This window comes from Pantherophis guttatus, chromosome 17 (genome assembly GCF_059756535.1).
Source record: "Pantherophis guttatus breed Tessera chromosome 17, ASM5975653v1, whole genome shotgun sequence".
Lineage (NCBI taxonomy): Eukaryota > Metazoa > Chordata > Lepidosauria > Squamata > Colubridae > Pantherophis > Pantherophis guttatus.
The window spans coordinates 15,919,857-15,935,945 of NC_142079.1; the positions used below are offsets into that span (position 1 = coordinate 15,919,857).

At 44.5% G+C, this 16,089-nt stretch overlaps 1 protein-coding gene across 4 annotated transcripts; it reads left to right on the top strand.

Moving 5' to 3' along the window:
• The first annotated feature begins 16 nt into the window (after positions 1-16).
• RNF185 (ring finger protein 185) lies at positions 17-15,580 on the top strand. Of its 4 annotated transcripts, none has more exons than XM_034438486.2 (7): positions 17-285; positions 6,265-6,476; positions 7,422-7,440; positions 9,387-9,499; positions 10,256-10,310; positions 11,981-12,098; positions 13,342-15,580. In XM_034438486.2, exons 2-7 carry the CDS (start codon positions 6,304-6,306, stop codon positions 13,437-13,439), a joined length of 576 nt encoding a protein of 191 aa, XP_034294377.1. In that variant the 5' UTR covers positions 17-285; positions 6,265-6,303; the 3' UTR covers positions 13,440-15,580. The 4 variants fall into 4 exon arrangements, with proteins under 4 accessions (XP_034294377.1, XP_034294378.1, XP_087736740.1 ...); XM_034438487.3 differs by having other exon boundaries at positions 245-423; XM_087880614.1 differs by lacking the exon at positions 17-285 and adding an exon at positions 578-618.
• Positions 15,581-16,089: the final 509 nt, after the last annotated feature.

The window sequence follows — 16,089 nt, forward strand, 5'->3', positions numbered from 1 at the left end:
CTGGGAGTCGTAGTCCGGAGGCCGCTGAGGCGCGCCGGCAGTGGGGAGGGCGAACGCGGGACGCGCGGCCTCCCGCGGGAATCTGAGTCAGGAAAGTCCGCTGCTCCGTGAACTTCTTCCAGGCCGCGCGGACGGATCCTTTTCGCCGCCGGAACCTTCGGCGCGTGGCGCGTGGCGGCGCGGGGGCGAAAGGCGCTTCCGGTGCAGGCCTCACTTCCGGCCGGCTGGGAGGGGAAAGAAGCGTACGCCGTCCGGGAAGGAGAGCGGCGGCTGTGGCCCCTTCCGGTGAGCGGGGGGGGGGCGCCGGGAGGAGTCTGCGGGCCTTTGGAAGACGGGCCGGGGATTGCCGGAGGAGCGCTCGCCGATCGGCCGGAAGCCCCCGGGGAGAAGGAAGCCGCCCCCCACCGACCGGCCCTGAGCGGGGTGGGGCTGGGGCTCCTCCGCCGGGAAGGGCAGTGGGGGCGCGGGGCGGCTTTCCTGAGGGGAGGCTGCCGTGGGAAAGGGGGGGGGCGGGGCAGGGAAGGGAAGGGGGTCGGTGGGGGAGGGGGCGCTTGGAAAGGCAGCGCCCGTGTGCTGAGGGTCCTTTTATCCTCTCTGCCTTCGTCCCTCTTGCCTGAGGTGAGGAGGCGACGGTGGGCTCTGGCCCCAAAGCCCCTGGGCCGCTGGATCCGTCCCTCTGACCGTCAGTGGGTCAACAGCCGCTGGGTCCGACGAAAGAGAACAGACCCTCCAGCTGTGGGGGTGGGGGTTGGGGGGGGAGAAGGCTAGGAAGAAGATAATAATGTATCATGATAAAATACCTCACAGTCTCGACCTCCATCTCACTCTTCGAACAAGCCAACATTTCGTTCCATCAGCCACAAGCCTCAGGATTGGCCGCATTGAGGCCAGAGCTGGTGAAAATCACTTTTCTAAACTTCTAGGATTAAACTCAGGTTGTCTCATGGGGGATGATGGACTCTTCACTGCCTCGAGATGCGGCTTTGAATTTGAAGCCGTTTGTGACTATTTGTCGTGAGGGATGGCTGTGCGTGGACTTCCATGGGCCAGAGGAGCTCTCAGACTTGATCCAGGATAGCCCTTCCTTGGGGTTTAACATTTAGAATGGTTTTGCAACTAAACATTAGGTTTTTTTAGAATGTAGTACAATTTATGACAAAGTAGAAGGATATTTGAATTTCTAAGATTCACTTTAAAAATCCAGTTGCTCTTTATGTAAATCACTATTTTTGGGTGTTTCCTCCCCCCCCCCTTGTATTGTAAATCATCCAGAGTCAGGTGGTGCCTAAATATTTCAGCACTACTACTTTCGGAATAAGAATTTTAGACCCTTTTGTGCCATCTAAGATTTTTCCAGTCCTATTCTAAAAGTTAGTTGGCTTGCTCCTAGTGAGTGGTACAGGGTTCACCTAATGTTTTGATGCTGGTATATAAGTACGGGTAAATGATCACATTATTGTACATAAATTATTGCTAATGTAAAGATTACATATAAGGAATAATGCCACTTACCTCCTCTTCCTTGTTTGTTTTTAAAAACAAAGCTCCAATGAACAAACTGAATTTATTTCCAAATACATATCATACGCTTGCATAGAAAATGGCTTTAAGACTCGTTGCCTGAAGGGCTATAATTTATTTATTTATTCAGCTTCTATGGCTGCCCATCTCAACTGTAATAATTGCAGTAATTAATGTACCAAAGAGTCAAATAATAGTAACATGGATGTAGAGATTTCACAATGGAAGCTTCAGTCACAGAGAAAAAGCATTTAAATTAAATATTTTTTTAAAAAATTATCTCCCATATCTGAGTGTAGAGAATATTTTTTCTGTGGGGAGGAAGCACAAGATGTCATGAAACATTTGCCCACACTATTGCCTTTTTTTCATTCAAATTGCACACTTTGACGTCACTAAAGAGAGCTCGGAGCTGGCAAAGCTGGTCTGTTAGATGCTTGCTAGCAGATTGTGATGTTGTCCTTTGGGGGCATCCTGCATGATGTAATTGAATGAAAAAAATCTGTTGAAATAGAGATCTTCTCTTTCTCCACTTGTGTTTGGATACTGTGGGCATGAAGTCTCCCTGGATTTCTTGTGGCTGGTTGTGGGTGGACATTTTCATCAGGGCTGAGGGAAGATACAGACGTCTTCTTTGCTGCTTTGGTTTTTCTTGGAAATATTTGCATAGGAGGTGAGCAGAGATTGCTTCAGGTGAGTCAGGCCAGAGGTTATTGTTGTTACTGTATGTATTTGAATGTATTAGCTAAAATGAAGGAAGTCGTCCTTATCCCCAAGTATTTTATGACTTTAAAAGGCTGTAGGTTTGGATGTTATTTAGCTAAGATTTGATCAGTAGTTTTGAGCAGCAGCCTTGTTTCAGGTGAGGTCGCAACAGCTGAGGGCACCCTTCTTTAACTAGGTTTTGATGTATTGCCATAAGAGAGTCTGGGAGTACACTTGTTTTCTATGTGAAAACAAAAAATAATATATCTTGCAATTCTTCGTGTACTGAACCCTAATGCAATCTAAAAGATGTAGATTTTACATCAGAAGAGTAAAACTCTTAGTAAACTTAGTAAAACTTTTACTTAGTAAACTAAGTAAAACTAAGAGTAAAACTGTTTTATGATGGCCTAATCCCAGCTCACATTTCCTATTGGTGGGTCAGCAGCCCAACCGTAGCTCTGTTCCAGGGATCCCTGAGATTGTCATACTGTTGAATTGAGAAACACAATACGAAACTAGTTTTCCCAAACGCAGCTTTCCTCTGTAGACAGACAAAACAGTAGATTAAGCAGTAATAATAATTTAAAAAACCTTTTAGCAGCATTTTGGCTTTTTTCATGAGGTGCATTGTTTATTTATTTTTTAATTTTTTAATTTGATTTATATGCCGCCCTTCTCCGGAGACTCAGGGCGGCTTACAATGTGTTAAGCAATGGACTTCATACTTTTGTATATTTTATACAAAGTCAGCTTATTGCCCCCACAGTCTGGGTCCTCATTTTACCTACCTTAGAAAGGATGGAAGGCTGAGTCAACCTTGAGCCTGGTGAGATTTGAACTTGCAGTAATTGCAGGCAGCTGATGTTAATAACAGTGCTTTAGTCTGCTGTGCCACCAGGGCTCTATATTTAATTTATATGCTGTCCATCTCACTGTTACAGAGGGATGTGTTACTGTGTGTTCTTGAGCAATTTTTTTTTTTTTGCCTTTCACATTTTATTAAAAGGTTAAAAAGTTTGGTGAGCCACAGCTGCCTTTGTTAGAGGCATTGAGTGTGGGAGGAGACCTTGGCCTGGCTAACATTCTGTTATCCATCAGCTGCCCTTTGGAAATGATGAAGGGAGCTGCAGCTTACCAAAGCGCCTGCCTTTTAATAAGATGGGCTATTTGGGAAAAGGGCTCCAAGGCCTCTCCTGATTTCTTCATACAGGGAGTTCTCAATTTACAACAGTTCAGTTCGTGACTGTTCAAAGTTACAGCGGCATTGAAACAAGTGACTTACGACCGTTTTGCACTGTTAATGTCCCTTGCAGTATCCCCATGGTCACGTGATCAAAATTCAGGCGCTTGGCAACTGGCTCATATTTACGATAGTTGTTGTGTCCTGGAATCATGTGATCTCCTTTTGTGATCTTCTGAAAAGCAAAGTCAGTGTGGAATCCAGATTCATTTAATAACCTGTTGCTAACTTAACAACTGCAGTGATTCACTTAACAACGATGGCAAGAAAGATTGTAAAATCTGGCAGAATTCACTTAGCCTCTGTCTTGCTTAGCAACAAAAACATTGGGCTCAATTGTTGTTGTAAGTTGAGGACTACCTATATTTACCATTACCTTAAGCCCCTGTCCTGGGATTGTTGTGTTGCAGGCTTTTCAGAGCCTTTCTGCCTGATCGCTTATAACAAATTGGGGGAGGGGAGGAGCTTGCCAGAGTAAGATATATAGATATTGGCTTAGAAAAGTAAAAAAAAAAGCTATTAATTAGCTAATGTTAATACATGTAGTGAAGGGTCCTTAAAAGTAATGTTAAGTCTGTATCAAGTGCATTTTTAAGAATGCAGTGTTTCTCAATGCAACAATTTCAGAAATAGTTATTGGAAAATTCTTGGCTTTCAGGTTCTTTCAGTTGTCCTAGATGGAATTCAGATCTGTCAGGTGCATCTGTCACTGAAGAAATCCCTGTGAGGAATTTCCTCAAGCCAGAAAAACACAAATTTAGTGCCACATTCTTCTCAATTTAGTCCATTTTCTCCTATTGAAAGATCTATTTCCAGCTAGAAAAATGTTAAGACCTGATTGCTGTGTTGCAGCACAACTATGTGTGAATTTTAAATAATTCTAACATTCATCTTGGGTCAAGAGACTGGCTTCCTTTTGTACAACTGATCATTCCATCCCTGCTCTTTCCATTTGCTGAATTAAATCAGAAAAGGTGGGGAAAAACCTGATGCGGGTGTTTGTTTGTCTAGCAGTGGTGATCAAAAGATTTTCTGAGCTACGGCTAGTACCCTTGCAGTTCTCTTCCATCCCTGGAGCCAAGCGCTCTGTGTTCTGGCTGCTCAGGTTTAGCATCCTGAAACTCCTTCAGGCCAGACCACTTCAGAATGCAGGCTTGCTTCATGAGTCAAATCCAGACCATTTTAGAAGGTAGGAGACGTCTCAGGGTTTCGGCCTATCTACCCTCAGGGCAAGCAGGAAATACAGAAGGGAGAACCAGTCACTGCACCTTTCCCAGTCTCTTAGAGACAGATTTTTGGGAACCTAACCCTTTAACTGGAGTTGGCTCCTTCCTGTGCGAACTGTTCTGAATGAGGGAATTTGGGCTGTTGTTCCTCCAGCCATCCAAGGAGCTGCCCCTAAGCTCCCTTTCTGCCTCTGATGATCAAGAGCGCTTTCCTGTTCTCCTGCCACCCTCCTTTCAGCTGCTGACTGGTCTCTGCTAACAAGACTCTTTCTCTAAAGATTTGTACATATCTTATTGAATGCTAGACATTTTAGAGAATTTATCTGTTTTTCATGCTACTTTGTTAAACCCATATTTCAGCTTTCTTCTGTCACGGATAAGCTCTGCTGGGCTCTCTGGAAAGGGCAACATGTGGAGATGTAATATTTATTATTATATATTTATAGAATGCAGAGATTCTTGATGCATGCAACGAACTTTAATAAGCGTTTAGAAACAGGCATGTTCAGTGTTGTGGTAGAAATTACCTTGAATAAAAAGCATCCACGGGATTCTTATTCTCATATTAAGACTTGATTGTTTCTTAATCCGTCAGGATTTCTCCTGCCTGTTCTAAACTCTTAAGATCTGTTGTAAGTGCTCTTATTGCACAACTAGCCTCGGGGGTATCATCTTCTGGGCGTAGTTAGCAAAATAATTATGGTTTTGAATTATTATTATGATTGGTTTCACAGTCAGCCAGATGTTCAGACTGGATCTGGCATTTTTATCCACCTATCGAGTCCTCCCAGGGATCTGGAATAGGCAAATATTGTCTTCTGATGGTGTTAGTGGTATCCTCACAGGATGTAAGCTGCTCTAAGTAAAACTTCCTTTTGCAGTTGACTAGCAGTGATTTTGTCAATGCTTGTGGTGTTCAAGTGGTGCTCCAAAAGTTTTGGAATTGCCCCCAAGGTACTTATCACTATTGGGTACTATCTTGGATCCAAGCAGTGTGGCCTTTTGCAATTGGCACATGGAAATGTTGTCAGTGCAGAGATTTTCTGGTTATGAGTTTTTGGTATGGTACCCAGTGTGCCAATAATCATTGAAATCACCACAGCTGGTGCCACAATCTTCCAATTTCTATTTTCAGATCTTGATACTTTGTGGTCTTCTCCAGTCCTTTGTTTTCTATTCTACTTTTCTCTGGTATTGCCCCATCAATTATCCACACAATTATGTTTTTTTTCCAAATATAGTTGATTCAGGAGTTATGAGCCAAGACTTTATTAGCTTGAATTCAGAATCTCACAATATTTTATTCTGATCATTTTTTGACTATTTTTCAACTAATAGCTGCCACCATTTTTTCATTACTGGCAAATGATAAGTTTTATTGGTGCCCCAGCAAATCATTTTGACGACTGTGTCGTGTTGTTGCTTATAATGAGTTTGTGCAATCTTCTTGCACAAGCCAAGTACATGATCTACTGTTTCTTTGCACAAAATCTGCACTTTGAATCATTTGATGATTTTTTTTCAGTTCTGTTTCTAACTCATTATTATTATTATTATTTGCTCTGCCAGGATTCAGTTTCCCAGAGACTTCCTAACTGGAAGCCAAGAATGGCCAGCAAAGGACCTGCGGCTTCAGCTTCCCCAGAAAGTTCCAGTGCAGGTGGAACCAGTGGGAACAGCAGCAACGGGGACAGTACGGGTCAGGACAGCACATTTGAATGCAACATCTGTTTGGACACCGCCAAGGATGCTGTGATCAGTCTGTGTGGCCACCTCTTCTGGTCAGTATCACTCCCAGTTTTCAACATGCAATTGTGATGGTATTTGTTCACTCTGAATTAATATTTCAATTTAAATTCGTCTCCTACCTTTTCTAAAACAAAACGTGTTGAATTTAAAGCAGATAGAATGAACAATCTTGCCTTGTACCCAAGCTCCAAATCCAGCCACATAATCTAGACTTTCTGGTTTTCTCTCAGTATAATGGCCATGAGCTTCAGCCACAGTTATGAAAGAGTGGAGAAGACAATGTGCCAAACTCTGGATTACAAAACTGGAGTTCCTGGAGGGCCTTGTAAATATATACAGGTTCTGCCAGAGTATAACATTTCACATCAGTATAAAAACATCCTATCTTAACTAATCCTGGGTTTCCAGAAGTAGTACCCACAGTTGACAGGGGTGGAAATATCTTAGTGACATTAGTGCAACAGCTATGGGTCATGTAAGAATGCATTCAAGAATCTGCCCTGCTGATGAGCCAAGATCTGAGACTTGGCAGAGCAAGTAATCCTGTCCTTTTCTTCGGTGTGTGCTGTCGTTTCATTACTCAGGCTGTGTATCACACTGTATTTCCTGGGGTGGGGGGTGGGGAGGTGTTCTTTTCCTTATTCTACAGAATTCAGTTAATTCAGAATTCGGTTATGCAGAGTTCAGTTCATGCTTTCTTAATAAGGAGAGTTCCACTTTAGAGTCCCTTAGTTCAAGAAATGTCTATGCCGGTTTGTATAAATTGGAAGACCAGCTATTAAAGAAGCAGGAAAATCCTGCTTTTGCTGTTGCCTTTTAAAATGCTGTGATTGTATTATCCGAGAGGCGAATCTGCAGATCTGGATTTCAGGTTTCTGATTGTCCACATCTAACGTGTAATGTGTTGGTTCTTCTCCCCACTGCCACCTCTGCGGACATTCTACTCTATGAACAAATCACTTTGGGAATCCCTGCAGTTGGCCTTGTTTACACCAGGTAAGGCTGGTTCTGCTTTGCTTTGTCTTTCATCAGCTTTGGCTACCCAGTCCACCTTCTTGGTTTCCCAAGGGACTCTGGGAAGGTGCAGTATGCCTTTCCAATTCTAAATGGATTGTGCGTCCTCCCCAAGGCAACTCCTTTTGGTAATTAGCGTTAACCATGCAATTATTGGCAATCTACTGTTTGGCGGCTTTTATGAAAAGAGGGATGAGATGCCACTGTTTAGTAACAGTGAGCATTCAAGATACATATTCTGGCTATCCTTTCTGTCATTCTGTGAGGTAGGTTAGATTAATACTTAAGATGGCAGATTAGATGGTTTTAGGAGACCTCTCTTAGAATTTATGGGGGACTTAAATCACATTTCCCAACCACCCAACAGCAAATAAGACACTGTGATATGTTGACGCTCTCACATAAGGATCTTGTGAACTTTCAGATTAGAAAGGTGAGATATTGTGGTGGATTGTGCCTACCGAGAGGGAGGTGGTGTGATGGACTGTGGAAGCAGCAGTTTCACAGGAAGGAGGGAGCACATTCCAAGGAGGGAGGTGAGAAAAGAGGCAACACAGCCCAGAGATGGATAGGAGACAGAGGAATAGCCACTCGGAGGAATCTCCCAGGATACATCCCTTCGGGTGAGAGTAGCAAAAGTTTAGTCTGGCAAGATTCTGTCTTATTTGGTGTGAACAAATAAAGAACTGAACTTTGGCTGGATTTTTCTATGTCGTTTCTCGGCTGGGCCTGACAGACAGACAGACAGACAGAGACAGACAGACAGACATACTTAGTTTTTAATGTCTGAAAAGGTGCTGACCCATCTCCCACTGGGTGAAAGGCTTGCAGACGAATCATTCATTGCTTTCCTCCTCTCCATAATCCCAACAGTGTAGAATTATGGAAGTGCCAAGCCTTTGTCCAGACCAGGATTATTTTACAGTGTTGGGAACTCTGTGGGAGGGGAAACAGCTGGACACTTTGGGCCCTGCAAACAGTACCAGTATCCTCATCAACTCTATCCTCAGCGACTGCCTCAGAAAATGACAATTCAGTTATAATGTAAAAGTGTTTCTCAGTCCATGTTCACCATTACAGTCAGGTAGTACTTATTGTCCTATGCCTGACCCATTTTTTTTTCCCCCATCCCTGAGAGATTGCCTAAAGAAGCTCTCTTGTCCTGAACTGCTTTTCTCTGTAGTGCGGCAAGTTAACAAGCTCAGCTCTGTGACCTTGATTAGAATGGGCCTTGCAGCTGCAGCCTGAAATTGACAAAACCCTAGTCAGTTTCACACTAAAGGCTTTTATTTGCCTCCTAAACACCATTGCATTCCTTTCCATGTATATTCCTATTGTGTGCTGGCTTAGTCTCTTATACTCCTTTTCTCTCCAATGAATACAAACATCAGTGATCTTCTTGCTACTTATCCCAGCATCAGAATGAGCCTTCCAAAGGGTTGGGGAGTGAGAAAAAAGGGCTGTAAGATTTCCCCTTTTCTCAGCCATTTGGGCTCAGCCAGATGTTTGACATTGTATCCTGATGCTGTAAAGCAGAGGAAACCTGAAGTAAAATCATAAGTGCAGTCGTGGTCACCTTTTTTTCTTCACTTAATGACTACATTGCCAGTCCTAATTGTGCTCACTAAACAAGGATTACCCGTAAAGCCAATAGGTAGCATCTTTGTAGTATTCCATGTTTTTATTTTTTATTTATTTAGTACATTTAGGAGGTCCTCAATTCCAAAATGACTCTGGGCGGCTCCTAAGTGATTATGCTTAAAATAGAAAAATCAAGAAAAAGAATCCAGGTGTCTAGACAAGCCACACAACTAGCAACCACACCAGAGTTCCACAGACTCCCTACCCCAAGGCCTGGGAGATGCGAGGCATTCTTCTGTTGTAGTCCAGGTTTTCACCAGATACCATTCCTCTTTTCTGCTTTTCAGTGGCTGGAGACCAGGCCAAACAGACAGGTGTGCCCTGTATGTAAAGCAGGAATCAGCCGTGATAAAGTTATACCACTTTATGGAAGGGGCAGCACTGGACAACAGGACCCCAGGTAAGACGGCCTCTCCTGGGAACAGCCTTTGGCTTTTAAGTTCTCCTCAAGTGGAATTCATGGAAGAAAACCTGTCTGGCTACTTTTGACTCAGATTTAGTTTTCAGGTTTCTGCAACCTTTTCTTACCTGTAAGAATCTCACCGTTCAAATGTTTCTTACTGGTAATAGATTGCTCCATGTGCTGCCGGTCCCTGGCTGCAGCATTCTGGGTGGGGTCCTATGTAGCTTCACATGATAAGGCTGGAGACAGGAAATAGTGTTCCACATCTTCATTTTGGTATGTTAACCCATAAGGCTCACAAGCCAAGAATCAACAAGCAAAGATGGCCAAGGTTGATTCTGGGGATTTCTCCTCCCATCCTCTCCCTATCTTAGTAGGATAGGCAAGAAAGAATCTGAAGGATGGACAAATTTAGCATTACGTAAGCTTCACAGGTATAGTCCAAGTCTGCCATGGGCAGCTGCATTACTGAGCAGTGGAAGCTTTCTTTGGAACTTAGAAATAATAATTTAAAAAACAGATATCGAGGAGGTTTTTGTCTTTTTGGAACTTTATTGGGATTTTTCAGAAGACAATCAGTAACGATAGAGACGTTTCCTTGAATGGCTGTTTGCTCATACATGGCTCATACCAGCCTATGTGGGGTTCTCAGGGCCAGGGTCTGCTGAAACACGGAGGTGATACTCCCTGTTGGGGCCTGCAGCCAACTGCTAAATATCCTCATTAAGCCCCATAATGGATTGTGTCTTGCAGGGAGAAAACGCCACCTCGACCTCAAGGCCAGAGACCTGAGCCAGAAAACAGAGGGGTGAGTACAGAGACTATGGGAGGGGCTTGTGCTTCTCGGAAGTGCAGAGTGAAAATGCAGCAAGGCCATTGGTGGCTGGGAGATCTTTCAGGCTTGTCTGCTTCAGGTCTTTGTAAGCCAAATTAAATCTTGGATGACCATTTATGTAGAGAGTGAGTTAAATTGCTGATACAAATAATGCTCTGGTGTAGATTTTGCAAACTTCCAGCTGCAGTGTGACTACTCTTAAAATGGGTGAATTTCCCAGCCAGCAAAGCTCTTCTGTGAGTCCATAAGTCTTAAAAGTTGCAAAGGTTGGACAACTCCGATTTAGGCAGTGACTTTTAGACAGTGATTTCAGAATTCTGGGAGTTGAGGTCCACAACTTTTAAAGTTGCCAAGGTTGGAAACTCCGCTTTAAAATATAGTGGGTATCAACTTAGCCTGCATTACATGAGGTGCCAGCAAGTTGTGTCCAAAAAGATTGTGAATGCTGATTTTATAAATAGCAGACTCTGGAGTAGTAGTTTAATCTTTCGTAGCCCTGAGTTGGGGAGTGTGCCTGGCCTGACGAAAGAGTTGCCTGTTTCCATGCAAGTCAGCGGGAGCCTCCAGAGGCTGCTCTTGGGTTTCTTTTCATCAAACAAACAGCTCTGCTGGGGGTGATTAAGGAGCACTTCGATCCTCTACTCCCTGGAGAGCCAATGCCTTATTAAATCAGGTGCTGAAGGTGGAGGGCACCTTTTCGGCATGGCTTCTGCCTGAAGCTCCCATGGCAAAGCGCACAGGCTGCCTTACCCAGCCTGAAGGTGATCTCTGATCCTCAGGCTCTGTTTGCTATGGGGATAAGCTCAGGTTGCTCAGGCAGGTTTTGCAACCTCTGACCAGCAAAGAACCATCGTGCTTATCTATTAAAGTCTTGGGGGAGTTAACATGCTGTCAACTTGGAAACACGCTATACTCTTGCACCCAAAACAATCACATGAGAGGACAGTAACAAAGCCCTGAAAATCAGAACTCTGTAGCCCCCTTTCACAGCTAACAAATTCTGTTAAAGGCATAAACTTTCATGATCTTTAGCTCAAGCATCAGGAGTCTGCAGCACCTTTTCAGATGGACCCATTTAATGAAATAAAATGTAATCAAACGTTTGTTGAACAAGGGATTACACACTCTGAGGTTTTACTACTGTCACTGTATTTCTGCAGAGGTCCCTCACTGCTTCTCTTAGGGAGCCCCCCCCCCCCCCCCGAATTGAAAAGTTTCAGAATAACAGTGGCCAAGACGTACATACCTTTCCACTCGTAGCCTTGCAGAGATGAGATTTTATCCAGAGACCAAGTATGGAAGGATGGCAGAAAATAATTGCCACCTGAATGCAAGAAGGCAAGGCCAAAGAAGCATGGATGATGCTCCCTAGTTGGGTAATGAAACATCTACACACAAACCACCAAGCTTGAAGTGCACCAAGGATTTCACAGTTCATCCCTGAGCTATGTTTATTCTCTTCTGTTGGAAGGGAAATGGAACCAGGTCCATAAAGTCATTTGGTCTGGGATTCTACTTTCAGATCAATGTTCTCACAGCACACACTTTGGAAGCCCCTCTAGTAAAGAGACTGCAGCCAGTCAGGTTTTAGTTTGTAAACTAGGACATATCTACATGTTGATCATTTCTTTCTTTGTTTTTAGGGTTTCCAGGGTTTTGGTTTTGGCGATGGAGGCTTCCAAATGTCATTTGGAATTGGAGCATTTCCATTTGGCATATTTGCTACAGCCTTCAATATAAACGATGGGCGACCCCCTCCAGGTAAGGAATTAAATAAAATTACCCTGGCTAATCATGACTGGGCATTGCTCCATTGAGCTTCAGTTGTTGTGCAGCCAAGTATTCTGATCTGTTTTGCTTAACTATTCATCCCTGAATCAATGCTCATCATCTCACTTTGCCCGATGAGCATCTGTACTGTATATGGCCCTCTTCAGAGTCACTATCTGATGAGTTGTAGCAGACTCTAGAGCAGGGGTCTCCAACCTTGGCAACTTTAAGACTTGTGGACTTCAACTCCCAGAATTCCTCTGGCTGCCAAGTTGCCAAGGTTGGAGACCCCTGCTCTAGAGAACAGGGACATCTGCTTTGGGAGAACTTTGCAAAACCTGGAAGAATACAGAGTAACAGAGTTGGAAGGAACTTTGGAGGTCCTCTACTCCAGCCTCCTGCCCAAACTGGAGACCATACACCAATCTGGAGAACTGGCTGTCCAATCTTTTCTTAAAAACCTCTAATGTTGGAGCACCCACACCTTCTGGAGGCAAGCTGTTGCACTGATTGTTTTTATGGCCTTCCTGAACAGCTAATGCACAAAAGCCATGGCCTCTTCTGGAATCCAAGGCAGGAATCCACCATAAAGCATTCTCCTCTGATGTCCATCCAGTTTCCCTTTGGACATATCCAGGGAAGGGATGCTCATTATCTCTCTGGGTCATTGGCTAAACTCTTCAATGGGCTTGTAGACATTTTCTGACATTTAATTGAAATCTCCTTCCAGTGAATTAAGATTTTTTTTTACAATACAAGTAGTCCTCGACTTAACAATTTGAAGTTAACAATGGCATTGAAAAAAGTGACATGAGCGTTTTTCACACAACCATTGCAGCCTCCCCATGGTCACATGATCAAAATTCAGATGCTTGGCAAGTGACTCGTTTATGACAGTTGCATTGTTCTTGGGTCATGTGATCACCTTTTGCAACCTTCTGACAAGCAAAGTCAATGGGGAAACCAGATTCACTTAGGAACTGTATTACTAACATAACTACAGTGACTAAATGAGAAGTGAGCCCATAACATCCCTCGGAAGAAGGTCTTCCTTCCAAAACGCATCTATTTCTAAGAAGACAAGACAGTTGTAGGGACTCCATTTTAAGGGAAGCTTTCTAATAAAACAGCTTTAGGTTCCACACCTAGAACTCCAATTCTGGAAAAACTTAAAGTTCTGTTGGTAAATTCTAACAGAAAGGTGATAACTGGGCTTTGTTTTCGCTTTCCTTAGCTGTTCCAGGGACTCCTCAGTATGTGGATGAACAGTTTCTTTCTCGCCTCTTCCTGTTCGTGGCCCTGGTCATCATGTTCTGGCTCCTGATAGCTTAACTTGGCTCCATACCTTGCGGAGCTCTGAATCAGCCACAGACTGCTGCTTGTCTCCCTGTCTGCCTCTTGGTGTCCAATTCTTCAGCTAATGATGGGCTCCTAAAAGCCACCAGTGTCTTCGTGTGAGGAGGAGTCTCTCTTATTTTTCCAGAGCTATGGAGTTAACGTTTTTTAAAGTTTTCTGAAGCTCAGCCATAACTCACACAAGGATCTGGCTGGAACTGTGACCCTAGCTTTGAGCTCCGTATCTCAACGAGGAGTGTTTGAATCTTGTGCCAAACATCTGGAAGAGATGCTACCCCCAAGGGAATCAGGCATGATGGCTAGCAATGGACCTCGTCACATACCCCACTACCTTGTGTCTCAAGAGCAGCGAGAGAAAGGAGATCAGTAGACTTCAGAACCCAGCTGTACATCTTGCTCAAAAGCCAACTGACTCCAGGTAATATCTTCTATAGATAAGACATCTGGCTGAAGAGGATTGTGTCCCATTCCTGCTGTTACATACCCAAGTGATAAAAGACCATCTTTCTTTTTCCAGCAATCACAAAAATGAAAGGATAAAAGACTCTTTAACCTAAAATGGTAGCATATCTAAATTTACTGGAATCGGGGAGGGGCAGAATCTCTCATCTCAGGGTTTTGGAGGGGCTGTTAGCTGTCCTGCAGCACACTTCCTCGCCGATAAAAGCAGTGTTTTAAAGGGTTTGTAGCAGCTATCAACTTTTAATTTAGGTAGACATAATTCCAGCTGCTGTTCTTATTTATATACAACTCTCCTTCCTGAAATGTACATTTTTTCCATATTTGGAATAGGTTAACTGGGAGGAGTATAGGACAGTCTCTAACGGGGTAATTTGCTGAGTATTTTATGCCTCCCCCTCACAATTATGATTATTACGCAAATGGGAAGCTGTACATTTTTGACAAGAGCAAGGAATTCTGCTTAAACGGTTTGCATGTGGCCAAGGGGCCATTGGTGGGTGAGCTTTTTCACATTACCAAAGACACGTTTTTTTGGAAGGGTAATCATGGGCCCAATGCAGCAGTGGTTTGAACAGCGCTTCAGCCACAGAGCGTCTCACATGATGGTACTGGGTGCATTTGGAGAACCCTTTACAGAAGGGGCGGAGGAAGAATCATGCTTTAAAATAATTGCGGTTGAATCTTCTGGGCCCACAGGATGCAACATTCACTTGACCGACTGCCAATACTTTTGTACGAAGAGTATCTCTCAAGGACGTATTTATGTTGCAATTCTTTTGGTCTTTTGGATGTTAACAGAGGCTTGCTGGTCAGACCCCACTGAGGTTGAGGCTTATTTTTCCTGTAGCTGTGATCTGGGCGGCGAGGTTGGAAATCTCAAGAGCAAGATGCATGTCGCCACCGTTTCCTTTCACAGAAGAAGTAAGATACCAAATGTGAATTTTCTTGTGGCCCAAATTCTATCCTGGCTCTGATCTTTCAGCACGGAAGGCAGACCTAGCTCCACACAGCAATGTTCCATCGCTTGTCCACAAAATCAGACTTGGTAGCAAGAAGGCTCCATCCCTTGAAAATCAGTGCCACCTACTGTCAACAAAAAAACATTCAGTTGCATTGTAACATTGTAAAATAAAATATATTTTATTTCTCCCTTTGCTAGAAATTTTATCACATTGGAAAAGCTGGATTTCTAAAATCAATCTTATACAAACAATCAAATGGCTGTGATAGTGGGATAGCATTGAATTGTCAGACGTTGACGGTTGGATTGGCCGTGCTGGCCAAGGTCCATTGTCTTTGGGGTTGGGATTATTTCTGGCTTGTCTGCTTTTGGTGGGGGAACACAATTGCCACAGAATCTGAAAAAGTTTCTGGCTGAATTGTGATTGTGGCAGATTCTGGGCTTCCTTGGCTTCAGGGAGCCACTGGCCCCTCCGGTCACGTTTGTTTGATAAGCAGACCCACCCCTGGACTTCCTCTGGTCTTCATGGCCCTCTCGGCCTCACACTCTTTGTATTCCCCCCCTTTTTTTCCTCTGCACCATCTATTCAAATTCCTCTTGGCTTGTGGTTAGCAAAGTATGGTACCACTGTGCAACACTGCTGTTCGCTAATTTTCACTCTTGTGAAAGTCAGAATAAACACCTTTTTACATTATCCTACTGCTGTGTGGAGTTCATTTCCTGCCTGGCAAATGGCTGGGAGCGGAAGGGGAGCCCCATCCCTGATCATCGGGAGGAGCGCCAGGGATTTCCCAGCGATTCTCGGAGCCTTCCTCCTCCCTAGGGCCACCTGCCCAACCGGACTTCACCCCGGGGGGTGGGGCTGGAGCGCAGAGCCAGGTAGGCCCCCTTACTGTGGCGCTGCCTCCCCATTAGCGCGGAGGCTTCCGGGTCTGTCCCCTCCCTCCCTCCCTCCCTCCCCCCTTGCTTTCCCCCAGCCAAGCGGGCCCTCGAAGCAACCGTTGCCCGCTTCACACGGCTTCGCTCTTGGGCGGCAGAGGCGCCGATTCGTGGTTGGGGCAGGCCGTTCGAAGGGAGCCTTTCCGGCACGAACTTGGCCTTGCCGGATTCGAGAAGGCGCGCGGGTTGCTCAGCAGGGCAGCAGCCCCGTTGCCTCCCTCTTGCAAGCTCCGGGCATCCGCCAGCGCTAAGTCAGCCGGCGTT

Excerpts from the sequence above, each read along its gene's own strand:
- RNF185 (XM_034438486.2), top strand. The coding sequence starts at position 6,304 with ATGGCCAGCAAAGGACCTGCGGCTTCAGCTTCCCCAGAAAGTTCCAGT. Across the intron at positions 10,311-11,980 it reads CTGAGCCAGAAAACAGAGGG|GGTTTCCAGGGTTTTGGTTT; the intron begins GTGAGTACAGAG and ends CTTTGTTTTTAG. Across the intron at positions 12,099-13,341 it reads CGATGGGCGACCCCCTCCAG|CTGTTCCAGGGACTCCTCAG; the intron begins GTAAGGAATTAA and ends CGCTTTCCTTAG.